This window comes from Cebus imitator, unplaced genomic scaffold (assembly GCF_001604975.1).
Source record: "Cebus imitator isolate Cc_AM_T3 unplaced genomic scaffold, Cebus_imitator-1.0 Scaffold38, whole genome shotgun sequence".
Classification (NCBI taxonomy): Eukaryota; Metazoa; Chordata; class Mammalia; order Primates; family Cebidae; genus Cebus; species Cebus imitator.
The window spans coordinates 4,121,703-4,148,454 of record NW_016107353.1 but is presented as its reverse complement, the minus strand read 5'-3'; the positions used below and the strand labels follow the sequence as shown (position 1 = coordinate 4,148,454).

The following is a 26,752-nucleotide window of genomic DNA, read 5'->3' as shown; positions in this document are numbered from 1 at the left end:
TACCAATACCTCAATTCCCATCCTTCCCATCCTCTGAGCCACATTTCTCTTCCTTCACATAGTGATTAGGTAATCTTTAAAAGTGTACATTTCATTATCTAAACTCTTTCAAAGACCTCTCATTACTCTCTTTTATAAAGCCTTGCATGTCGAGATCCTGCCTTTGCCTCCAGTTCCACTGTCTGTCCTTTCCCCTAGCTTCTGCTACAGCCATGCTGGCCACCTTTCTGTTCTGTAAAGTCCTCTTTCCCTCGTGGCTCTGCATGAGCTGCTCCTGCTGGGGGCATATTCTCCTCAACCCTGACTGCGACTCCAATGTGTGGATGTGAATATTTGTTGGCACTTGTCACCACTACAGATCAAGCTCCATAAGGGCAGAGATCCTATGTCAATTCCTGAGTGTCCAGGGTTGGCCATGATGCTCTCACATAGGAGGTGCTCAATTATTTTCAGTTGAAGGTAGCCGGATGAACTAATGGAGGCTTCAGAAAGAGGGTTTGTTTGGTATAAAGGTAAGAAAGAAAAGGAAAACTAAATAGTGGGGACTGATAGGTACTAAGCAAAGAAGCAGGCCTCCCAGATGTCAATCTTTGCTCTGTTGTTTTGCTTCAAAATCTGGTTCATGACACTGAACTTCTCTGGGCCTCAATTTGCCTTCTACAGACTGAGGAGGGGACTGGAGGCAAGGAGAGTAATATTTCCTATTAGAACATGAACATTAGTACCTACCATTTATAGAGAAATTTAAAGAGGTGTGGGACCACATACTAACTCCTTTAGATGGACCAGTGCTGGTAACAATCCTATGGAGTAGGTATTATTATTATTATACTCATTTGAAAAATGAAAAAGTGAAGCCAGGTGTGGTGGCTCACATCTGTAATCCCAACACTTTGGGAGGCTGAGGCTGGCAGATCGCTTGAGATCAGGGGTGTGAGAACAGCCTGGGCAACATGGTGAGACCCTGGTTCTACTAAAAATAGCCTGGCATGGTGTTACACGCCTGTGGTCCTAGCTACTTGGGAGGCTGGGGTGGGAGGATTGCTTGAGCCCAGGGGCCAGAGGTTGCAGTGAGCCAAGATCAAGCCACTGTACTCCATCCTGGGTGGTGGAGTGAGGCCCTGTCTCAAAAGAGAAAAAGAAAAGAAAAATGAAGAAATGAAAGCTTAGTGAGGTTAAGTAGCTGCTATGCTCACATAGCTGGCAGGTGGTAAACCCAGGATTCAAACCCAGGCAATCTCCCTCGAAGACCCAACACTTTACCACTACCCATACTGCACCCTAGGAGTTCAGCAAACATTGCCAGGTGTGCATACCAAATATCACACAAAACCAGTAGGGTTTTATTTTATATTTTTAATTAATGTATTGTTTTTAGAGACAGAGTTTCCCTCTGTAGCCTAGGGTGGAGTACAGTGGTATGATCATAACTCAATTTAATCTTGAGCAACTAGTCTCAAGTGATACTCCTGCCTCAGACCCCTGTGTAGCTGGAATTACAGGTACCCACATCACACCCGGCACATCTTTAATTTTTTCATAGAGATGGAATCTCACTATGTTGCCCAGGCTGGTCTCAAACTCAGCCTCAAGCAATCCTCCTGCTTTGGACTCCCAAAGTGCTGGGATTACAGGTATGAACCATTGTGCCTGGTCTAAACCAGCAGGGTTTTATAATGCAGCAGAATGTATAATAATTCAGCTGTGTGGAAGAAAGATCAGCAAGAGGGGCCTGAACTTAACTAGAAAGGGCTTTAGACGTTAGGACAGAGATTGGACTCTCAAGTGGGATGGGTCCGTATAGCTTCTGCTTGTTTGACAGGCTAGCATGGATCCCTACTCTTGCTCTGAATTTGCCACTGTAGCCATAGGGTTTGGCCACTATTAGGCAAGCAGCTGGGCCTCACAAAGAAGTCAGGCTGAGAGAGAACCGGCTTAGCCTCTAGCTCTCAAGCTTTCTGGGAACCAGGGATGATGCCAAAGGGGAGTTGGTGTCAGGACGGTCTAAGCAACCCAAATGCTCATCTTCATGACCCCTAAACCCATCTGCTTCCTCCAGCTTTCCAGCCATAGCAGCCAGTGTCTGTCCTCTTGTTGGCATCACTGACTGGCAAATTAGGCTAGGGTGATCTCAGGGGAAGAATCTTCATCTTCCTTACTCTAAGGAAGAAACTGGGTTCTACCATAAAAATACCAAAAAAGCTCAATTTGGGAGAAGTCTTTTTATGTTTACAGACTTGTTATTATATTTCTCATTCATAAATAATGGCAGCAGAAGAATGAAACTAGAGCCCTATCTCTCACCATATAGATAAACAAATCAAAGTGGATTAAAGACTTCAATGTAAGACCTGAACCATGAAACAACTGAAAAAACCCACTGGGGCAATGCTTCAAGGATACTGGTCTGGGCAAAGATTTTTTGAATAAGACTTCAAAAGCATAGGCAATAAAAGTAAAAATAGATGAATAGGATTATCTCAAGCTACAAAGCTTTTGCATAGCAAAGGAAACGATCAACAGAGTGAAGAGATGACCTAAAGAATGGGAGAAAGTATGTGCAAACTATCCATCTGATAAAGGATTAATAACCAGAATATATAAGGAACTTAAAAAACTCAATAGCAAAAGAACAAACTATCTGATTAAAAAAATGGGCAAATGATTTGAATAGGCATTCTCAAAAGACATACAAATGGACAACAGGTATGTAGAAAAAATGCTCAATGTCACTAATCATGAGAAATGTAAACTTTTAAAAAACACGGTGAGATACAATCTCACTCCAATTTAAAAATGGCAATTATTAAAAAGACAAAAAAATAACAAACGCTGGCAAGGATGCAGAGAAAGAGGAATGCTTGTCCACTGCTGGCAGGAATATAAATTAGTACAGCCATCACAGAAAACAGTATGGAAGCTCCTCAAGAAACTAAAAATAGATCTACCATATGATCCAGTAGGCCCACTGCTGGATATATATCCAAAAGAAAAGAAATCAGTATATTGAAGTATCAGTATAACTGCACTCTCACATTTATTGCTGCATTATTCATAATAGCCAAGATATGGAAGCAACTTAAGTGTCCATCAATAGATGAATGGGTAAAACTTAGTATACATATACAATGGAATACTATTCAGCCATAATAAAAGAATAAAATTCTGTCACTTGCAGCAACATAGATGAAACTGGAGGACATTGTGTTAAGCAAAAAAAGCCAGGCACAGAAAGATAACTACTGCATATTCTCACTTGTATGCATAAGCTAAAAAAGTTGATCACATGAAGGCAGAGAGTAAAATGATGTTTCCAGAGGCTGGGAAGGATAGCGGGGAATGGAGGGGTTAAGAAGTGAGGTTGGGCCAGGTGATCATGCCTGTAATCTCAGCAATTTGGGAGGCCGACACGGGTGGATGACGTGAGGTCAGGAGTTCGAGGTCATCCTGGCCAACGTGGTGAAACCCCACCCATCTCTACTAAAAATACAAAATTAGCTGGCCATGGTGGCAGGTGCCTGTAATCTCAGCTACTCAAGGGGCTGAGGCAGGAGAATTGCTTGAACCTGAGAGGCTGAGGTTGCAGTGAGCCAAGATTGCACCACTGCACTCCAGCCTGGGCAACAAAAGGGAAACTCTGTCTCAAAAATTAAAAAAAAAGTCTGAGGTTGGGCATGGTGCAATGGTTCATGCCTGTAATCCCAGTACTTTGGGAGGCCAAGGCTGACAGATCATCTGAGGTCAAGAGTTCAAGGCCATCCTGGCCAATATGGTGAAATTCCATCTCTACTAAAAATACAAAAAGTAGCCGGGTATGGTGGTGCCTGCCTGTAATCCCAGCTACATGGGAGGCTGAGGCAGAGAATCGCTTGAACTGGGAGATGGGAGATTGCAGTTAGCCAAAATCGCTCCACTGTACTCTAGCCTGGCCTGGTGATAAAGCAAGACTCTGCCTCAAAAAAAAAAAAAAGTGAGGTTGGTTATAGCACAGCAGGATGACAACAGTTAACAATAATTTATCGGATATTTCAAAATAGCTAGAAGATTTGGAATGTTCTCAATACACACACACACACACACACACACACACACACACACACACAAATGATAAATATGTGAGGTGATAGATACCCTAATTACCTTGATTTGATTATTACAAATTGCATGCACGTATCAAAAGTGTATGTACCCCATAAATATGTACAATTATTGTGCATTAATAAAAATTATTAAAAACGGTAGCAGCAGTAATAATAAAGATAGTGATATGAGTGTCTGCATAGTTTTGTTGATCCTAGATTTATATATTATGACCTAGAGAGAGGAAAGTTGGAAAGCTTACAGGCTATTGGCTTCAACAAATTATGTGAGTACAAAATTTGGCCTGCATGTGCAGGAAATGGAATATCAGTGGTATTTAGAGGTAAGTACAAAGGGTTGGCAGGAAGGAGGGCATCAAAAATATTAACCTGCATGTCTGTGGTTGCCAGCAGCACTCACATGCAGCCCCCAGTGGATAATCTGTGGCAGACAAGCGTAGGCTAGAGATGGCCTGTCCTACTGCACAAGCATTTTTCTAGTCCCCATTGCTCCAGTGGAGTCTAAGCGTCCAGTAGGAGCACAGAATGGACAAAGTCACAAACAAAGGCTTTGAATGCTCCTGCCATCCTCCTCTCCCCTTGTAATGTTTCTGAACAATGAGTAAATTCATTTCCCCAGGATGTGCCTGTGAGCTCCTGTGGTGCCATGAAAACCTGCACTTCACCATTGCCCTTGCATAGAGCTGATGGAGTTTGATCTGTTTATTTACTTAGAAATGGAGTCTCACTCTTGTAGCCCAGGCTGCAGTACAATGGCATGATCTCTGCTTACTGCAACCTCCACCTCCCAGGTTCAAGTGATTATCTTGCCTCGGCTTCCCGAGTAGCTGGGATTATAGGTACCCACCACCATGGCTGGCTAATTTTTGTAGAAACGGGGTTTTACCATGTTGACCAGGCTGGTCTTGAACTTCTGACTTCAGGTGATCCACCCACCTTGGCCTCCCAAAGTGCTAGAATTACAGGCATGAGCCCAGGCTGAGCAGTTTCTATATTTTTATGCACTATGTCTCTTCCTTTCTACCTTCTCTTAAATCCTTGTCAGTTTAATTCCTTTACACACTTTTTTTTTTTGTCATGAAATCTTAGGTTTAGAAGGGGTCTTTAAGGAATCAGGCCAAATTCTCATCCGATCAGATTAAGGAAACTTCAAGTCAAAAGTGGAGGGAGAAAGATAGGGCCTAAGCTAGAAAACAGAGTAAAGCAGTGGTCCAATGATTTGCAGGAGAAAGCAATCAAAAAGGGCCAGCGAGGTGGCTCGGGCCTGTAGTCCTAGCACTTTGGGAGGCTGGGGTGGGGTGGATCATTTGAGCTCAGGAATTTGAGACCAGTCTGGGCAACATGGTGAAACTTAGTCTCTCTTAAAAAAAAAAAAAAAAAAAAAAAAATTAGCCAGGCATGGTGGTGTACACCTTAGTCCCAGCTATTCAGGAGGCTGTGGTGGGTGGATTGCATGAGCCCAGGAGGTGCAGGCTGCAGTGAGCCAAGACTGTGTTACTGTACTCCAGCCTGGGTGACAGAGCCAGACACTGTCTCAAAAAAAAAAAAAAAAAAAAAAAAATCAGAAAGGTGGCCAGAAAATCTCTGAATATGCATTACCTGACATAATTTCACATAAGAAGGTTAGAGTTTTTGTTAGGTACTAATTTGTACATTTGTCAATTTTCATTTTCACCAATGGAGAAAATACAAATCCTGACAATAAATTATATGTGAGTAACGAGAAAAAAAAAAAAAGCATCAAAAATAAGATTTGGAGCCTCAGGGACTGTGACGAATGGAGTCCCCCTGAGCTTTAATGGAGATGTGAGGGGAGGGGCTACGCAAATCGAAATGTGATGAGGGAAGGTGAGACTGATGCTGAAGGTAGAAGGTGCTTTCACAACTTTCAAGCATAAATGTCTAGTCGATCACTGAGGAGTTATACCCAAAGACTCAAAAGGACAGCATTATAGAACAAAAGAATGCTTAGGGAGAAGAGAAAGATTCATCTCAGGGAACAAGAGTGACAAGGGAAAGAATACAGAGAGACATCATGAGAGGACAGGGCCCTGGAGAAATGCCTAAATTTAGAGAAATGGAGAAAGAAAGGCCAACAAAGAAGATATGAAGTCACAGCCAGGAGAGAAATAATGCTGAGCTTACAGGGAGCAGGGAAGGTCTGGAAGCAGCAGTGGAAGTATCTTCTTTTAAAAAAAGATCTGGAACGGTTTAAACCTGTTCTTCGACAGGGTCAAAAATGACTGGAACCCATTAGGGACCCTCAAAAACAAAAGTTACTAGCTTCTTCCTCTTGTTTGCCTGATTTGCCATAAACAAACAAACAAACACACAGACAATTATTTCCTGGTTACTTATACAAGACTCATCATCTAAGTAACATACTATTTTACCTTCCTTACCATTTTAGGAAAACCTTTTGCTGATCCACTAGTAGATTCGAACTGCTAGAGAGAAACTGGGGCAACAGAATGAAAACAAAATCTTTATTTGATTGGGGATTTTGGCGTATCCTGTAACTGCTATGCAAATCTAGCACCAGGCAAACACACTCTGCCTAAAACTGCTTAGGGGCAGCAGGATGCAAACCAGATGGGTGCTGTTCTCTTCCAATGGTGAGCCCAACCAAGGACACATATCACCTGCCAAACTGTGGTCTCTGGCACTCCTGCAGCCACAGTGGAGGCTGCAAAGCCCTTGCACACATGTTCCATCTATAAGCAAGATGCCTAGTTTCAGCCTAGGAACTGAAAAGAAACTGGCATCTTTCATTTTTTTTCTTAGTGTTAAAGGGAAAATGGCTTGCTCCCTCTACAAGATATGCCCCTATTAATTTTAAATGCAATAAATTATCCCTAGAAGTCACTCCATTCCTCTCTACTTTTAAATGAAATTACGGGAGAAAGAGGAAAAAGAAAGAGAAGAACAAGAGGAAGGAGAGTTGCAATTAAATTTTTATAATTTAAAAAATGCATAATTGCATCTGATGGCATTTGCATTAAGATAAGATCCAAAGTAGAGAAGGGGAAAATAGTGACAGCAAAGCTAAGACAAGTGAGGCCTATGTCATCCAAGTTCCCCAGCTTAATGGTCCACCCCATCAGAGCAGTCAGATGAGCTGAAGAAACGCTGGGGCTGCCGATACCACAGAAACCATGTGCCCTCTTTATTCGGTTATCTCCCTGTGGCTAGAGCCACTGAGAATTACCCAAAATGATTTTTTAAAGCCTGGATTAGCTTTCCCCTGAGCAGACACAAAGATATTTCTGAGCTCTCTCCACCTGCCCTCCTTGCTGTCTACTGCATGAGCTTAGGTGACATAAAATCATTTCAGTGTTTGCCATAAAGTATAATTAGGAAGTCAAATTTGCTACTGCAAAAAATACTTCAATTAATTTTTTTTGAACAAGCACAAGTGCTGTTTAGATTATCCAGTGATGTGGATTATCCATGCCACCGCTCTCTAAGATCCTTCCTAATATGGGTAATGAGAGCTGGCTGCCCAGTAGCAGATTTTAATACAACACTGAAGATCATGTACCAAACTGCAGAGTTGAATGGCTCTTGCCTATCGTTCCTAGACTGGACTTAATCTTTGCCTTGTTAGAATATCCTAGGAATCCATCCATAATGACTATACTACCAGAAACAATCAAACAAAATCTACCAACTTAAAGCGAGATTGTCTGGTCTAGGTAATTAGGTGCTGTGAGTTACTGATATGTTAGCACATATGTAGGAAGTGTCAAGCCTCTTTTGTGGTCTCAGAAAAGGATGCCATGGGCAGTTCTGGAACAATCTACACCAATCAAACCAAACCTTTAGTATGCAAGAGGATAAATGACCAGAAAGGAGAGGAACAAGACTGGCCACTTCAACTAGTTAAATCAATGATGTTGCCACAGTATTAAATATACTCTGACTAAATGATACATTCCAAATGCAGGCATGAAGTCAGAAGTGTCTGTCCTGCACACAGTGGTGCTCAATAAATGCCTGCGGGATGGACTATATTTCAGGCCAGACCAGCCAGGTCCTGGCTGGGCTCTTACCTGTTTCCTCACAGTTGAGCTGCGCCTGTGACCAATCCCGCCGAATCAGAGTGGACCAATCCAGCAACAAGGAAGAAAAACAGAAAATTGGGACAAAGGAGATAAACAATCACTTTTAAACCCAGAAGTAAAGTTTTCAATAATTAAAAACAATCTGTGTGGTAGCTAATGAAACATGTGACATTATTCAGTTCAGTCCCAGAAATGGCTAAGAGACTTGATATATTACTTCCACAATAAAGCTTATTCCCCCCCCCCCCCAGGCAAAAGTACAGACATCCCTGTATTTAATGTCTACCACTACTCACAATTAGAATAGGACAGAACTGGTTCAGTTTGTAGTAATATTTGGGTTAGACATTAAGAGTATTTTTTTGTCTGCAAGGAGACACTGGTAAACACCAAAGGATGCTACAGTTTTCCTTTTGTTTTGTTTCTCTAGGAAATCCTTAAAGATCGCTATCTTTACACAGGGCAATTTTTCTGGATTTAGAGTGCAGAACATCCAGTTTGGAAAGAACCTTGGGGATCCTCCAGGTCAATGTTTTCCCAAGCTGCGTTTAGCCTCAGAAGTCTTTTCTCAAAGAGAATCTGACTCAGAGGCACAACACCCAACCAAGGAAGCCAGAGCTGTGTTGCTCCGTGTGACCAGAGGGATGGGACCAGAACCTGGCTGCTGGTCACTGCTCTGCCCCTGCCACCAGGCCACTCCTGGGGAACCCCTTTGGAATCCTAGAGCTTCTTGAATGTAATGAAGTGCTCTGGTCTTATAGAAGAGGAAACCAGAGTTCAGAGAGGTGAAAGATGTGGCCCAAGGTCTCAGCAAAATAACTCAGCATCAGGAAATTCAACTCAGCTCTTTTCAGTCCCACAGAGCCTTCCGTAGAGTCAGGACCTCAGGTGAACTTAAACTAAGACTCTAACACCAAAAATATGTGTTCCAGAGAATCCCATTATCCTGGTTCCCTCCCATCATCAAGACTGGTATATTAATGGCATCTTTATTGTAATTCACAATGACAAAACGATCAAAGGCAAATGAAGCTATCTCTAAATAATGAGCCTATAATTGTAAATGGCCTCATGATTATTGTGTGTGTTGGGAGATATAAGTGGTTGACATAATGGGCTAACCAAGGGTCTCCAAGGAGTCTAACCCATTAAAGTCCTTTCTCTAGTTAAATTGGCACATTTCTAGGCATCTGAGAACTGTTGGCTGAATGAATACCTTGCTCTCTACCAGCTCACAGATTTTCTCATAGCAGTACCGTGAGTGAGAGGGAAAATATTTGGCTGGGGTGGAGGAGGAAGGGGAAGGTGGGGAAATATTGGGAGGGGTACATACTTGTACATCAAGCAAATATTTCTACCAATGCTCTTGGCAAGCCAATGCAATGTAATATTTCATTATCCAGCAACAGTCACTACTAATTAGAGGCTGCCTTCTTTTCTGGGCATAAAAATAATCAAATGCCATCTCCTGATCTTCTTTCTCTGGGTCAGAGACTCCCCAAAGCCCATATGTTGAAGTTTAGCAGCTAAGGTTAGGTTATCAGGATCCTCTATAGTTGAATGCTTATGTTCCTTGCAATTCAGTGGCTTTTGGGGGTCTCTGGGACTATTTCAGCAAATGATAATCCCTTTAACTCAGTTCTGCTTAGCTCCTTCTCGAAGTCCCAGAAAACCCCATTTCTTTCTTTCTTTTTCTTTTTTTTTTTTGAGATGGAGTCTCGCTCTGTCACCCAGGCTGGAGTGTAGTGCAGTGGTGTGATCTCGGCTCACTGCAACCTCCACCTCCTAGGCTCAAGCGATTCTCCTGCCTCAGCCTACCGAGCAGCTGGGACTACAGGCACATGCCACCAGACCTGGCTAATTTTGTTTTTGTATTTTTAGTAGAGATGGGGTTTCACAGAGTGAAACTGTGTTAGCCAGGGTGGTCTCGATCTCCTGACCTCATGATCCACCTGCCTCAGCCTCCCAAAGTGCTGGGATTACAGGCGTGAGCCACCATGCCTGGCTAAAAACCTCATTTCTATCTGAGATCAGATGGGGTCAGCGAGGCAAAGGGAAGGAAACAACCTCCACCCCAGGCCATTGCTTTGCAAAGTCATTCGATGCCCTTACAACTCTTTCCCTGGCTCTTTCCCAGACTGATTGCTCTACCCCTTCCTAGGCCTCCATCCCTTCCCAGGCCTGTCCCAGGCCACACTCACCTGGCTAGACTGCAATCTGTCCTCTGACCTGTTGGAAAGACAAAGGCAAAAAGCATTATGTTAAAGGAGAAGGAGTGAAGGAGGTAGACCCACTCCTAGTAACTACCACGCCTATCTCCCCTAGATGGCCATAGTATAACAGTGTGTGGCAAAAGAGAGGAGAGATAGAGAGCAAAGAAAGCACCAAGATCCTCTTTGTGGGCAAGACCTGTTTCTGATGCTGATTCCCAGTCCAGGGTTGTTGGTCCCCCTAAACTTTAGGGTCTGCTTCTCAATGGGAACATAGGAATGGATGTAGGGGAATAATAGCAACACAGATCATACTTAATAGAGTAAATTATTAGAAGCTCTCCCAGAGATGAAATTTAGCTTCTCTTATGTTGGATGTGCGTGTGGTGGGGTGGAAGGCCAAGTTTGTTTGCTCCTAGTATATGAATGCTCACGCGCACGTATGCATACACACATACACAGCTGGGGCGTGGGAGAACAAATAAGAGGAGTTGTTTATGGGAGAGGACAGAGAAGACATGGATGTTCTAGTTTTAGATTCATAGGAAATTCTCCTGTTAGGTTTGACTGAGGTGGCAAGGGAGATGGGAGAGACATGCTGATACTGCTATCAAATCACAATCCAATAGTAGACCTTAAGAGTTTAATGGGTCATTGCTAGCTTTTAAAAAAATGAAACTGAAAATCTTCAAGTTCATAAGAAGTATTCTCATGTTTTAAAAAAACATACATACACATCTACATGGGGATTAATGAAATATGTATTGCTTTCTTTGGGTCCACAGTTAATGAAGCTTGATCTGTTTTTAAACCTGCATTATTTAAACCAGGGGCAAACCCTAGCAGGTGCTGAGCTGGAGAAGTAGAAATCAGCGCCCACACTCCTTCTCATCCAAGCTCTTACAAAGGCAACTCCAAGGGCTGGGGGAGGGAGTGCAGGGCCTTTCCTCGCCTTTAAAGGTTCCTAATTGTTGCTTACAGTTCAGCTAATCTTGAGTAATGCCATCCCCCACCCCTGTCTCTCATTACCAAAGGCTCAGCTCTTATGTGCAAAAATATTATTCTGAGCCATTATTTTCAACATCTGTTCCATTTCCATTCTGGAATATTCATACACATCAATTATCCCTCTATGGCAAGAACACAGGGCTCTTGCATTATGGTGACAAATACATTCAGAAGGCAGGGACATGATGACTTGAACACAGGAAGATTTATAGTTTTTTTTTCTTTATTGCTAGAACTTTTCATCTTTAGATTATTGCAATTTGCAGCACTAATGAATGGTCAACCTTAGTCCCTCCATAGTAGCACATTTGGCGCATAAATGTGTGAGTAAACCCATTCGCTCACACACAATGTGAGTGTACATGCACGCATTTGTATGACCCAACACCCTGCTCTCTGTCTTACTTATGGACTATGCTTAGATTGTCTTGATTCCCCATGGAGCAATCTGATAACCCAAGACTAAAGATTTTCTATAAACAAAGTTTGGCTCTCAATGCTCAAACTTGTTTAGTTTGAGTCCTTTTGGTGGTGAGGAAGAGAGAATAGAAACTATCTAACAGGCTTTCGTCACATAAAAGAAAATACCTTAAAAGTCATAAGATCTGGCCGGGCGTGGTGGCTCACGCCCCTAATCTCAGCACTTTGGGAGGCCAAGGCAGAGGGATCATCCAAGGTCAGAAGTTTGAGACCAGCCTGGCCAACATGGAGAAAACCCATCTCTACCAAAAATACAAAATCAGCCGGGTGTGGTGGCGCATGCCTGTAGACCCAGCTGCTCAGGAGGCTGAGGCAGGAGAAAGGCTTGAGCCTGGGAGGCAGAGGTTGCAGTGAGCTGAGATTGCGTCACTGCACTCCAGCCTGGGTGACAGAGTGAGACTCCATCTCAAAAAAAAAAAAAAAAAAAATTATTAAGATTGGCCAGGCGTGGTGGCTCACGCATGTCATCCCAACACTTTGGGAGGCTGAGACGGGTGGATCACCTGAGGTCAGGAGATCGAGACCAGCCTGACCAACATGGCAAAACCCCATCTCTACCAAAAACACAAAAATTAACTGGGCATGGTGACACACACCTGTAATCCCAGCTACTCAGCAGGCTAGGGTGGGAGAATCACTTCAACCCAGGAGGTGGAGTTGGCAGTGACCAAGATAGCACCACTGCACTCCAGTCTGGGCGACAGAAAAAAAAAAAAAAAAAAAAAAAAAAAAAAAGTCATTAGATAAAAGATTACAGAAAAATTAATCATCTGGGAAATCATCCAAGGCATGAAAAAGACAGAGAAGAAAAGGTGGGTAGGCGGCTCTGGTATAATAATAAGTGAGGTTCCAATTCCTGGGGCCAAAGAGCCAAGGGGTATTACACATTTTCCTAAACTTTGCAGTTTGTCTAGAGAGTGCTCAAGAATTTATTTTAAAATGTTGGATCTCTGTGTAGGTATAGGCTTGCCTGTAGCTGATGTTAACACATATTCCCTGCAGCTTCTCCCTTCTTCTCTGTAAGTGAGGGGATTAGTGGGGCAGGGAGGAGCGGTGGGACATTCAGAGGCATCCCCAACCTGGGAATCCCATTAATCATAGGATGCTGAGAGCTAGGCAGGAAATCTGGGCAGGGTGCCAAAAAACCCTGGGGAAGCTTCTCTTTCAACCTCCACCTTCTGTTTGACAGTTGAGGAGAGAAAGTCCAGAGTGCCAGTCCAGTTCTCTGCCTCGCTACTTTCCAGGGTCTGGTTAAAATCATTCTATGAGACAAGACAGTCCATTCAGCACCATGGCCTCAGCATAGCCACAGGAGAGAGGGCTGCCACTTAAACAGCATAAGACACTTTCAAAGCAGAAGGAAACTGATGCTCTTTCTGGAAGCTATAGAAAGCAGCAGTCTGTCCATCCCTCCTGCATTTGAGAATTCCCTCCTCTCAGAGCAGCTGTGTATCTCATCTCACAGCTCCGTACCTTCTTGCTGCAGTCTCAATGCTGCCACCGATGAGGTAGGAGTTTTAACAAACTGTCTGGAGAATAAACAACCCCTCAGCCTCTCTACCCTACTTGTGGCAGAGGAGGCGAAAGCAGGGAGACGAAGCAGAGTGCAGGCACGCTCCATTTAAACAAATAGATGATACATGTTAGTGCTTCATTAGGCACTGGCCTTTCCCCATTACTCAAGCATTCATTTGGGGCGTGTGCTTCCACATCAAACAGGCCAGGAAAAGAAAAGGCATTCATATAACAAGATCACGTCCACTTGGCTGAGAATGGACGCGTGTGCTCAGCAAGAAAGCTCCAGCTGGCCTCACTGCCAAGCCTCCAGCAGAGGGTTCCCACACTCACTTTCTCCCAGGGTTTTTTGCAGAAGGTCATGCTTGGCTTGTAACTTGGTGATGAGGTTCCTGCCCTCCAGGTACTCTTTCATTTTCTGTAAGAGAAGAGGAGGAAAAAGAGCAATCAGACTCCGGAAGAAGAAAAAAATCATAGATGCTTAGCTGGACAATTCCCCTTCATAGAGGTCATTTGGGTTCTGACCCAATTTCTACCAGTCCATTTTTTCATTTCTTTAAGGCCCTGAGCATATGGGAAGCTGTTGATTTTCTTAGTGGATTAATATCCTCCTCAGTGTTTTTTCTGGGAGTTCCATGATGGCCAGTATAAAGAAACTGTTTCCAAGAGCCCTTCTGCAGTTTCACTGAGGAAGAGCAGGGAGGGTGGATGAACTCATTGAGCCCCAGTCTTCTCGGTGTGAGGACACACACCTGCTATCTGGCACCTCCACTGACATCCTGCCCTGCCCTGCCCTGCCCTGGCCCTGAAGGGGGGCATTCCATCACACCAGAAGCAGTGCCAATGGCAGGCTCAGTCCCTGCCTCAGTTGCAAGCCCGGCATGTGGAGCATCTTTGTTTGAGCCATATCCTCAACAGCTTCCTTCTCTATTCTGCATGGAGTCTTTATGGAAAGCTTGTGATTTCTGAGCACTCAGTGGAAGGGGCTGCCATCCCCCACTTGCAAACACACATCCAGGCCCAAATGCAAGATGACGTTTTAGAAATGTGATCCCATCTGCTCTGACAGTCAAAATATGATTGCTGTGCTGCACTTTCAGAGTTGTTCTCACTCAACCCTTGTCTTCCCAGTGAGAGACCATATGTCCCCAGACAATTCATCAAATCTTCAAAACAACCCTAGGAACTGTTATCATCATCATCATCTCCATTTTACACATGAGAGCACTGAGGTTTCGAGAGTTTAATTAAGTTGCTCAAGGTCAAACAGTAAGTGAGCGATGAAGTCAGTACCCAAATACAGGCAATTTGACAATACAGTATGTACTCTTAACTATTATGACAAAATGCCCCATCCATCATGATACAGAGAGGAAGGAGAGAAGCAGAACTAAGCTTCATAGTATTAACACTCTATGCATGCAGCAACATAGGAGGTTTTAAAGCACTCTAGCACATATTCTCTCATTTGACTCTTATGAAAATAACTCTGTAGGGCACATAGGGAAGATATTTCCTTATTACAGATAAGATGATCTCAAGGAAGGGGAGGTATCAAATAAATTCCTGATAGTTGTAAGCTAGCAAGTGGTAGTGTCAGGCCCAACCCAAGGCCTTTGGACTCTTAACAAAGTATCTTTTCTACTCTCCTCCACAGCCACTCTTGGGGTCTTAGTTTGCCTTGATTGTCTGCTGCTGCAGTGGTTCATCCTCCAAATCAGGGGCCATCTGCCTATGTCTGAACGCAGAATTCAAATGGCTGGGCATTCCAAAGTGTGATTCATGAATTACTGGTGATATGTGAGATCACTGAGGTAGTTAGGTAGATACACCATTTTAAATTGTAATAGTTCTGTCTTTTAAAGTATATTAAGCAAAACACAATTATACATCAAACCTTTGATTTCATGGATTACCATTTAGGATTAAGAGTGATAAAAATAAAAGGTAAATAGGGCCAGGTGCAAGGCTCAAGCCTATAATCATAGCACTTTGGGAGGCCAAATGGATCACTTGAGGTCAGGAGTTTGAGACCAGCCTGGCCAATATGGTGAAACTCCATCTCTACCAAAATAATACAAAAATTAGCTGGGCATGGTGGTGTGTGCCTGTAATCCCAGCTACTCAAGAGGCTGAGGTGGGAGAATTGCTTAAACCTGGGAGGCAGAGCTTGCAGTAAGCCAAGATCGTGCCACTGCACTCCGGCCTGAGCAACAGAGCAAGACTCCCATCTCAAAAAAAAAAAAAAGAAAGAAAGAAAAAGAAAAAAGAAAAGTGAACAAATGTGAGTTACTTTTTACTCTATACTTTTCTGTACAGTGTGAACTTTTAGATAAGAGCTTGGATCTAACTCTCTCTCTTGTTTAAAAACAAAAGAAAAATCTGCTTTCTCTGGGATGCAGTCCCTAGCCATCCCGTGTTCACCCAGATGGTCCTGTGTGTACCTTGCAAATCTCCAGGACAGCACTTCTCATACAGCCCTGTCACAAAGGGTTTATTACTCATATGTCTTTTTCTCCAGACTGCTTTCTCCGTATGGTCAGAGACCATGTCATTCATTATTCTTTGCATCCCTGATGCTTAGTACCACACCTAGCAAATACTCAATAAATGCATGATGAATAAATGAATGAGCAGTCTCACTCTGCTCTGAGTTGACCTTTCCTCATCAGTTACAAGCCAAGCCCCTAGTGTGCCAATCCTCTCTAAATTAAAAATAAAACAAGCCAAAATCAAATCTTACACCAAATAATTTTTCCTGCCTTATTCATGACCTGTTCCCTCTGTCCCTTTATGCTTTTGCACAAGAACATCTGCAAAAAAAGAGGCTCTGCTGTCACCTCCCCTTTCCCATCTGCTCCAGATGCCAGCTCACCTGCTGTCATTCTTCCCTGGGTAATATCTTAATCCCTAACCGATACCTAATTGTGGGCTTGGAACAGTACTTGAGGGCCCAGAAGTGGAAAGCCTTCAGGAAATATCCATTGCCAACAATGCAAGCCTCAAAAGCTTCTCTTTGGAAGGTTATCCCAGGGGACTCTAAAGGTTTCATAGCGAGGAAAATTCACTGAGAAGTCTTAGCCTTCAGAACAAGGCCGGATTGCTCAGAAAACAGCCACAATTCTAAAAGGATAAGGATGCAAATTCCTTCCTCTTACTCTTGTTTTTACTTGTTATTCTGGAAATCATTTTTTTAATTCATGTTGACAATTCACTAGTTAACTCTGGCTGTCACTCGATGAACCATTAAAATAAATAACCTGGTAAAGACGTATGGTGAATTCCTTTTTGTTCCATTAAATCCTGAAGGATCATAACTGTGTCAAGGTATGAGCTGCATCTCTAATACTGACACGGAAACCACAGTTGGGAGTTTCCCATCCAGCCAGATATGGAAATGTAAAGGCATCTCAGAGTCTGCAGGCATGTTATTTTATCACTCCCCCATCCCATCCACAAGTCAGCACTCATCCATATGAGAGATTCGCTGGGGCTAAGTGACCTTATCTGTAATTGTTGAAAGTGAGTTAGAAGGCTCTGTTGCTGTTGGACAGACACACAGAGAAAGGAGGTGAGACTGCTAAAGAAGGCAAGGGAAGAATAGGTGATTTTCAATGACTTCTGGATACCAGGGGCCAGGAAAAGGACTGCATCTCCACTATCCAAATCCCTTCCTTGGACAACAAGGATCACTTTCTTTACTTAAGGCATATTCCAACAATAGGTAATTCTTTTTCGTTCCATTCCCTACACCCAACTTCCTTCACCAAACACCTAAAACTTCATTTTCCTCAACAGAGAAGCAAAAGAAAGGGTAATATTTTATTCTAGGTATCACCAAAATAAAATCAAGTTCCTAAAACACAGGCTGACCACTGCTCACCCCCAACAACTTTCATACTTAAAATAATCACAAAACTGAGAATTTCTTCAAAAAGTAGGAAGAGAAGCAAAAAGTCTATTGGGTGTTTTGCTTTGTGCCATTGTGAAACTTCAATTTTCCGTTTTTATGATCTCATTAATTCATTTCCCAATAATTTTTAATTGGTTATTAACTGTCAGCAGTGAGCTTTATTTATTGAAAAGTATTAATATAATAACTTTTCTTTCTGCACCTTCCCTCCTTGACAGACATTTTAGTTACATTAAAATGAAAAAGCATGAGTTGGAATATTCTAGTGTTACCACTCACCAACTCTTCTAACCTTGAGCAAATCATTTAACCCTCTGAGTCTTAGTTTTTCCATCTGAAAAATGAGAATAATATTTTTTTTCACAAGGTTGCTGAGAATGAAATTGGTTAACAAGCATTAATATTATTAGCAAAGGGCCTGGCATAGAGCAGGCACTCAAAAAGATGTTCCTTATACCTGAATCACCTCCTCAGTGAACCTCAAAGCATCCCTTCCTAAACTTCTTTGCTTTGTGCTAAAATAAAAACAGCACAAAAGCAGAAGGTTTTGGGCCTTAAAAAAAAAAACAGAGGCACTAAAATGCATTTCAAATTTCATTTCTAAAAACTTCTTCCCTTTAAATACACTCTTATCATGGGGGTATAAAACTCACTGGACCTTTCTTATGCCTTGGATTTAATCTGTATGAACCCAAGACCCTAAGTATCCACTGCAGCAAGGCAGGAGGAGTGAGTACACCTACCCAGCCCATGCTCAGAGATACACAGATGTCATTAAAGTGGCTGTTTCCCCACCACGCAAGCACGCTGACATTTCCCCTCCTCCTGTCAATTTTTAAAATAGGAAACAGCTGTCACATAGAATCCATAATAGAGTAAACTTTAAATGGAGCACGTCTCCCCAGTTTAATTGACAACACAGGGCCATTCACTCGTTTGTGCTTGCTAGCACACATTTACCAAGGGCCTGCAAGAGACTATCAAGATAAAAAGATCTCAGACCACAAGTTCCAAGTCTGGTGGTCGCTCAGTGCCCCAGTGGCCAAGGCATTTGCCTCCTCTCCTATTATCTTCCTCAAACCTGTCCCTAAGAATTCAGACTGTTTAGCTTTGTTACTTTATTGGCCATAATCCTTAACCCCTTCACTGCTCTATCCCCCATATAAGAACCTAATTCTTCAACTCCCCATAAAAGGAAATACTTAGGAGAAATGCCAGCCTTATAAAGCTTTGTTTGGTAAACCTTGGCTAAACAGCAAGCATCACCGTCTATGAGCAGTGAGTTTGTTAAACGAATGATGGCACATTCAGGCAGTGGAATTCTGTCCAGCCATTAAAAAAGGAGGAAGATCTTTTTGGACTAACATAAAAATAAGATAAATAACGTTACAAAAGTAAAGAATTGTATAGGTAGATTCCTTGACATGTACAGGTTAAAAAAAAAAGGTAAGAACTGTATAAGTAGAATACTTCTATTTTGGCTTCCATTTTTTTCATTACATTTCTAATGTAATTTATTGTATTAAAGGGTATTTACAGATATGTCAGTTGTTGTCCATGCATAGAGTATCTCTGGAAGGACACAGAAGAAACTGGTTTGTTTCAATCACTAGCAGAGGGAGGGGAGTCAGGAATGGGAAGAAACATTATAGTACAGTTTTCTGTATACCCTTTTGAAATCTTTGCATCCTTTAAAAATATCTATTTTTAACAATCACAGTAAAAAAGACAATGGGTAAAAAGTAGACATTGCTGAACTATGTGTTATAGAAGATAAGTGATAAACACAAAGCCGAGAAGATCAGGAAACACGTCCCCTCTGAGGGCAAATAAGAGGCGAAAGTTGCTGAGCTGTTCTTCAGCCCTTCCCTTCACCTCTGCTTCTTCCACAGGGTGTAGAGAAGCAGCCTGTGGCCAGAGACCCTGCAACCAGAGTGGTGGGTCCAGCTTTTGTGAGCTACCCATCCTCTCTGGATTTTTTCATTTCCTTCATTCCCTTCGTTCCCTTCCTTCCCTTCCTTCCTCCCTCCCTCCCTCCCTTCCTTCCCTCTGTCCCCTTCCTTCCTTCCCTTCTCTCTCTCTCTCTTTCTCTCTTTCTCTCCCCCCTCCTTCTTTTGACAGAGTCTCACTGTCACCCAGGCTGGAGTGCAGTGGCACGATCTCAGCTTACTGCAACCTCTGCCTCCCAGGTTCAAGTGATCCCCCCACCTTAGCCTCCTGAGTAGCTGGGACTACAGGTACCCACCACCACACCTGGCTAATTTTTGTATTTTTAGTAGAGATAGAGTTTCACCATGTTGTCCATGCTGGTCTCTAACTCCTAGCATCAAGAAACCCACCCACCTCGGCCTCCCAAAGTGCTGGGATTACAGGCATGAGCCACCATGCCTGGCCTATTTGTTTTTTTAATCTTTCAAATGAGAAGGTTGGGTTAGATAATTTTTTTTTTTAAACCGCTTCAAGTTTCTTAACTCCGCAATTATTTTCCTGAGACTCTTGCAAGCAACTTTATAGATCATGCCCCAATTCCCAGTTGATGTTAGCTGGGCAAATCAGTCCAATGACAGCCACACATGGTCAGACAGCTTTCCTAGCAGCCCTCTTGGTCACTAGGCACACTACCTAGGAGTTGAGCTGTGACAAGGGACCTCTTCCTAACCTTCCAAAAGACAGGATCTTCCAGGGTGCTCTGATGTTTTTGAAGGGCATAGAGAAACACACAGGCAATGTGTGCAGGGGCAACAGACTAAAGCAAGCACATTTGTGGTTGTATTGGCTTTGTATGGGTTGTACGGTAAACAGGCAGTTACTCTGCTTAATGTGGGTATCCTATTTTCCATATATGTGTATTTCACCACCCAAAAAAACCCTTTTATCATGAAATTAATCATCTGATGCACTTCAAGCACCAGTCACAAAACTGATGAACTTGCACAGAATTCCACTGCTAGGCAAGCCCAGACAAAACTCTTCCTGTTAGCCAAGGAAATTTGCACACAATTTTGATTAAGTGGCACTAGGGCCACAAAAGACAGGAAATGGGTTAGAGGACATCTATGTATTGAGACAGAAAGTGAAAGGATGGGCAGGATTTGAGAGGTTACCAGTTTGAATATGGCCATTCCTGCTTTACTAAAGGTCAACTTTGAATAAATATGTTACAGAATTCATTTAAAGCCAAAAAGCAATTCTGACAAAAACTATCTTAAAATACAAGATTTTTAGGTCCAAAATTTCTTAGTTAACCTAAAAAATGGAAATCTTAGCAATGTAATGAGATTGGGTCATTTAAATAGTGTTATATCTAAGCAGTCCAGACAGACCAGCTAAACAATCCTATTACTAAAAGCCTCTAGAGAGTGTTCAACAAGCTCCTTAGATAATGAAGCTTGGGGCAGCGGCACGTCCCTCATTATAGTCAGAAAGTTCTCTTAATGTGTGAGCCAGGTTTTTGTGTGCATTTATATTTTCCCACATGCTGCTCTTTCCTCAAGGAATGCCATTCTCCTCCCGACTCCCTGCCTGCTTCACTCATTCTTCAAGATCAAGCACAAAAGTCACTTTGTGTGTGATGCTTCCCCAACTCCACTCATCCTGGCTGCCATTCACGCACAAGTATATATATGCATTTTTACATTTTACATTTTTTAAATTACAAAAATCAACCTAGTATAACTGTTTAGATATACATGAAGTAAAAATGAACGTTCTCCCTTTATGTGACCCATCTCCCATCATGTCCCTCTTTATCTTACACTCGCAGCATTCCCAGCTTGTAGCACAGTGTCTGGCCAATAATAAATCCTCAAATAATGATCAATGAACAACTTAATAATGATTAATAAGTAAATTAATGATGATGGTGAAGATAAATTTTTAGCATTTATTGAACACTACAAACCAGGCAGTGTGTCAAATATTTTACAAAAATGAAAGAATGAGCCAAAATGTCATTCTATTTTTTTGTATAGGTTTTAATATTTTACTCATAAATATGCTTAAAGAATATTATATGACTTAGATTGTAAAACAATATGTACAGCAGTATCCTATTTTTTATAATAAAATTATAAATATGGGCTCACATATGTGTTTGTGCACACATAGAAAAAAGATGAGAAAGAAATATATCCTAATACCATTATCTCTAGGAGGTAGAATTATGGACAGTTTTTATTTCCTTCATTTTGCTTCTAAATTTTATATAATGAGCATATTTAGCTTTGCATCATAATTTTTAAAAAGTTGTTTTAGAAGAATAGTACTGATAAATTATTCCCTTTTAGCAGTTTTCGCTAGGATTAAAAAAAAATGAGGAAGTCTAAGCTTAATTAAAAAAACAGATTTCTTTAAAAAACGTTAGCAAATCATTAGTGTTCTTAATAGAGAAAGGGCAGTGTTCAAAGAAGAATTAAACAAACTGTTCCAGTTGCAGGAAAAATTCAATTTACTGCATGCAGACTGTTTCTTGACTGAAAAGTTAATTCCTTTCATTCAGAATCAGTATGCATATTCACTGGCTATATTTCATGTCACATCTGCAAACTTAATTTTTCCTTTCTTGGTCATCAGAAGATTAGGAAATAAATTTTAGTCCAGGCAAGATCCTACTTGGCAAGCTCAAAATAACTCAATTATTAAAAAGCAGCACCAAAGACCAGTAGCAACCTCCCAAAGGACTGTTAACAATACTTAAAAAAGAAAAAAAGAAAAGAAAAAAGGGTCCGACTGCCTAAAAGAAGACTAGAGACACATGAATAAGAAACTATATGTTTTGGAATTATGTGCAAAATAGTAATGCTGCATATTACCCATCCTTTAAGTTTTGGTAATAATTAGAAGTTCGCCTTTCATGATCCACTGTGCCTGAGAAGGAAATAATGAAAGCCTACTAGCTTATTAAAAATTTCTTAAAAAAGAAAACCTTCTTAGTGGTATACTTGGGAGCATCTTTCTCTGTAGGGGTCATGTTAGTCATACACAACTTGTAAATGTTTGCACCTTTAAGTGCAGGGATGGCCTCTGAGTATGCCCACATTCATATCTAAGATATTCAACATCTGTCCTTCAGACACTTAACAAGGACTCTGAGTTCCAAATCTCCCTTGTGCAATGCAGTACATGCTGACACTCTTTAAAAGCCATAGTGCTCCCTTACTGTGAAATAAAACTGTTCTGTCTCTTGCTGGTTGGCTCTCCTCTTAGCAATGCTGGGCTTGCTCATGAAGGTTTCAGACACCGTGGACTTGACAGACTCCATGGAGTTGCTGTACTGGAAGCAGTCAGACACATCAAAATCCTCAACAGTCACAATGTCCTGGATGGTCTGCAGGGTGGCCTCCATTGTCTTCTTCACCTGCCATGACAAGGGCCAACAGAATGCATGAAGGGTGGGTTGCAAAACAGCAGGTGATGGAGAAGCTTGAAGAGAGTGGGCTGGGGAAGGCCAGAGGATGCCATCAGAGTGTGCAGCTTTGCTTCCCATTGGACAGTGCTAAGTGAGAGATGAACATCACGTGGACTCTGCTATAGCATGCTCCTCTCTACAGTGAAAACCTAAAAGCCACTACAACCTCTCATGCTGTGTACTTGACCCAGATCTTTTAATGTTTACTTTTAAAATTTAATATTAGCATTATAATACAAGTGTTAAGGGAAAGAGAATAAAATAAATCTGAACCAATCCCATCATATAAACAGCTAATTAAAATGTGTGATGGGCCTAGTACTGCAAAGCCTCAGGTTCTGTTTCATGACCTTCAACAAACTGATGAACTTGTTTGCTCATTTGCAAACTAAGTGACCTATCCCTACTTCTTCCTGATCTTCCTGGGGAAAGTAAAATTTACTGAGACACAAGATAAGAAGCCATCTGAGCTCAACAGAAAGCTGGATCACTTGCCCTTTTGAACTGCTTTCTGAAAGCAAATACGCTGAGCCCAGAAGAAACTCACCCTTTCCTAAGAGGACGGAGACGTTTGAAGTGTCAAAGTCAAAGGCCTCTGTTTGTTTGAACATGATGGAAAAAGCTAGGCATGAGGGGGTGGTTTCAGAGACACAATATTGTTCACACAGCTGCCAAGTGCCATTTTGATTAAATGTGTAGAGGGGAAAAAAGCACTGTGCAAAAGCTCAAAATAGAGCACAACCTTTGGCAATGCAAGAGCAACTTCCTGAAGTTCAAGGGCAGGATGTAGCAGAGCGGGAAAGTCCAAGCCTACATTTGGCTAGGAAATGTTTGTGGCCGCCCGGACATTCTCTGCATGCTCCTTCCACCTGCTCCCAGATGGGCAGCAGCAAAAGTTTCAACAGGGAAACTTAAGAGTGTGGCTTTGAACCTCGTAAGCAGGAAACTCACCTCTTCGTTTTCAATCTTTAGAGTGGATAAGCGAGACTGCAGTTGTTGGCATCTCTGTACCAGCTCACTCTGGACAGGCTGCTGGGCACAGAGCTGGGAAGCCTAACAAAAGACAGCAACACCAGGTCAGAAAAAGAATACAATTCCTTTGGCAGTTCCATTGCCAGTTCATTACTGGCAATGAAACCACCCATATTCAAGGTATAAGGCTTGTGGTTTCTGTGTTGAAGCAAAATCCAAAGCCAACTTGTGTGAGCCTCTTCCAGGACCAAATAGTACATGAAGGAATGGAGAGGAGGATCTGTTTGGAGCCCGGCAGGGGTAGGTCTGTGCAGGGTTTACAGCTTCATGGAAGGCTGAGGAGGCTGGAGAAGAGTGCCTCAGGCAGCCCCAGCTCCAGAAACACAATGCTTTGGCACAGTGAGGATTTCCTGCCAAAGGTCCAAGTGGCCACCTCTCTGGCCCCTCCCTCATCCCCCTTCCTACACCAGAGTGAAAGCAGAAGAGAAGTAGGTCAGCAGGCTAACTTGTCACTGCTGGCAGCCAGCATGTGTTTATAAATCCAGGCCATGCATGAGAGCTCTGATTCAATGAGAAAGTGTGAAGCCAGGAACAAGTTCTTTGCCTATGCTAGAAGGGCCGAGAGGGCATGGAATCTGGAGAAAGCTGGCATTTTCCAAAGTGCCATCATTTTACCCCAGGCCTTCCCTAGACCTGTAAGAGAGAAGTCTGCCCTTAGCTAAAGGATTATTGCCAATTAGCTTTCTCCTGTGTGAAAGAATGGCTGTTCCACTGTCTCCTGATGGGGATGTAGTTAAGGGATGACGTCATTCACAGTCCCCTGGATGGCAGATGAGGAGCAGAAGGCTGAGAGAGGTGGGAGGCAGGACCCATGTGGAGGCAGCTCCTGTCACCTTGTCACTGTTCGTTCTCTAGCCTCTTGTCTGCAGACAGACATCTGGATAGAAATGGCCTCCTTCCTCCTCAGCAACGAGTGGGCACATTCATATGCCCACGGACCATTCCCTTGCTTGAAAGGACAAAATCTCTCTTCAAATGGAGGGGGCTGGGACTTGACCTTTTCTTCCATTGGTTTTTAAGCTCTCAACTGACTTGACCTCCTCCCTCAGCTGAGAGGCTGGCCTGAGCCAGCTCTCAGATCTGGAGAGAGCTGACTTCACTCTAACTTTTGGATAAGCAGACGCAATGGAGAAAGCTCAGTGGCCAGAACTGGTTAGCGCCAATAGTGAAACTCTCTGGCTGCCTGATGTCACTGGTCAGGCATCCAGAGTCCCACAGCCTCTGAGGGCACCAAAAATGGAGCCAAGCACTTCCTCCTAGTACATCTGAGAGCACTTGGCATCAATTCATGTGCTGTGTACCCCAGAAAACCAGTTAGTGTGGGACCCTTGCCAATTTCAAGACTTCCAATCAAAATGCCACCCAATCTTTGGCCCTAGTTCAACAACTTCCAGGCAGCTCCCTCCTGTTGCCTCCACAATCTGCAGACAACCCACACTGATGGGGATAGACTGGCTGTAGAGGCCAAGAATGACCCACCCTTTCTTCTCTTTTTATTTTTCACTCACATGAAGGCTAGGCTAGAATGTGGAATCTTTACAAGCTCCAGGATTGGTCCTGGCCCCTGCCTCGCTCAGCCACTGATCAGCTATATCACACAAAGGGATGGCCCCAGCAGAGGAGTGAGCTATTGATTTTTAAAGTAATCCAGACCTAGCAGAGAGGAATCATGGAGGGAAAAACCGCCTCCAAACCTGTTCCTTTAAGAAGTAGCAGAGCTGATGGTGATGCATGCTTTGGCAGTGGTCCGCTACCGGGGTGCAAGGTAATACATTCCAGCTGCACTCTGGAGTATGGAAATAAGGCTCTGACAGGGGAGGAGGGGCCTGAGCACCCAGCATCTGGGTTCCCTCTTTATGAAGACAAGCTGTTTGGCTCAGAAGGCAACTCAATCACTAACACCGGAAAATATATCACTCCACTCAGCTGGTCCCCAAGTTCCACGGATCCCTGGGACGGAATCTCAGTGACAGCTGGAGAAGGGGCTTGGAAGGCAAGTTTGACCAGAAGCCAGGGCAGGTGAGGAATGGGGCTTCCTGAGGCTTGGTGACACCCCTTCCCCCAACTCTAATTGCACATGCTGCCATCTCACTTCTCCATCTGTTCAGACACTGACAACATTCCCTAAGCCACAGCAATGGAAATGAACTGTAAATGGTTTGATTTTCCCCAAGAAAGAAAGGAAGGAAATCATGTCCACATTTCTGTCTCTAGGACAGAGTCTCACTCTCCATAGAGGCTGACTGATGACAGCAAATCCTCTGGTTCTACTGCCACAGCTGTCATTCTGGAGCAGGGATTTCTAGACTCTGGATACTAATCTTAAGGGAAGCATCATTCCTGAGTAGTGCACATGTTGCTGTTTTTGGTCCTCTGGCATCCACTCCTCTCTTTTTGGTAGCTTTGGTCTGACTGCCTTCAGCGGGGGGAACCTCTTACTCTACAGCTCAGGTCATGTGCTTTGCATGGATGCAGGCATAAGCACTTCACGCAATCGAAACCAATGAGACACATGAAACTTTGTGGGGGCTTCGAGGAGAGAGGCAGATACTCTTTCCACTAGATTTCGTCCTACCAGGAAAGGCTGGAAATGCAGTCACCTTGCCTCCATGGGAGAATGGCTTGTCTGAGAATGGAACTAATACACAGGAAGTGGTACAGAGACAGCAAAACAGTATCTTGGTAAAATTCCTCCTCCTAAAACCAACTATACCCAAAGGTCCATCTTGATCTTTTCTATCACATAAGCCTATACAACGTCCTTCTGATTTCTCCAATAGGTGAAATGATGGCTCTTACCCACAGGAATGAGGTTCACTCTGACTTGTACACATAACCACACAAGTAGAACCAGAAGATTTAGAGCAATGAAAACCCAGGAGCTTCTCTTGCCTCTCACTTTATTTAGGCCCTTCTTAGTCTAGTCACTGGAGGCAAAGAGTCCAAAACAAAGCCCCATGTTCATGCTTCCCTGTCTGGGCAACCAGCGTCAGGTGTTTGGGATGGCATCTTAGCTCCTGTCC

General features: G+C 42.9%; 1 protein-coding gene across 6 annotated transcripts in view; it reads right to left on the bottom strand.

The window, feature by feature from the left end:
* SRGAP2 (SLIT-ROBO Rho GTPase activating protein 2) overlaps nucleotides 1-26,752 on the bottom strand; it is a 269,932-nt gene that overhangs the window by 34,342 nt on the left and 208,838 nt on the right. For all 6 annotated transcript variants that reach the window (XM_017525240.2, XM_017525241.2, XM_017525244.2 and 3 more), the window contains exons 9-13: nucleotides 23,649-23,750; nucleotides 22,449-22,646; nucleotides 13,711-13,795; nucleotides 10,366-10,393; nucleotides 8,153-8,177 (exon numbers count right to left, since the gene is read on the bottom strand). In XM_017525240.2, the coding sequence (XP_017380729.1) occupies nucleotides 8,153-8,177; nucleotides 10,366-10,393; nucleotides 13,711-13,795; nucleotides 22,449-22,646; nucleotides 23,649-23,750 (438 nt within the window). The remainder of the gene's footprint in view (nucleotides 1-8,152; nucleotides 8,178-10,365; nucleotides 10,394-13,710; nucleotides 13,796-22,448; nucleotides 22,647-23,648; nucleotides 23,751-26,752) is intronic.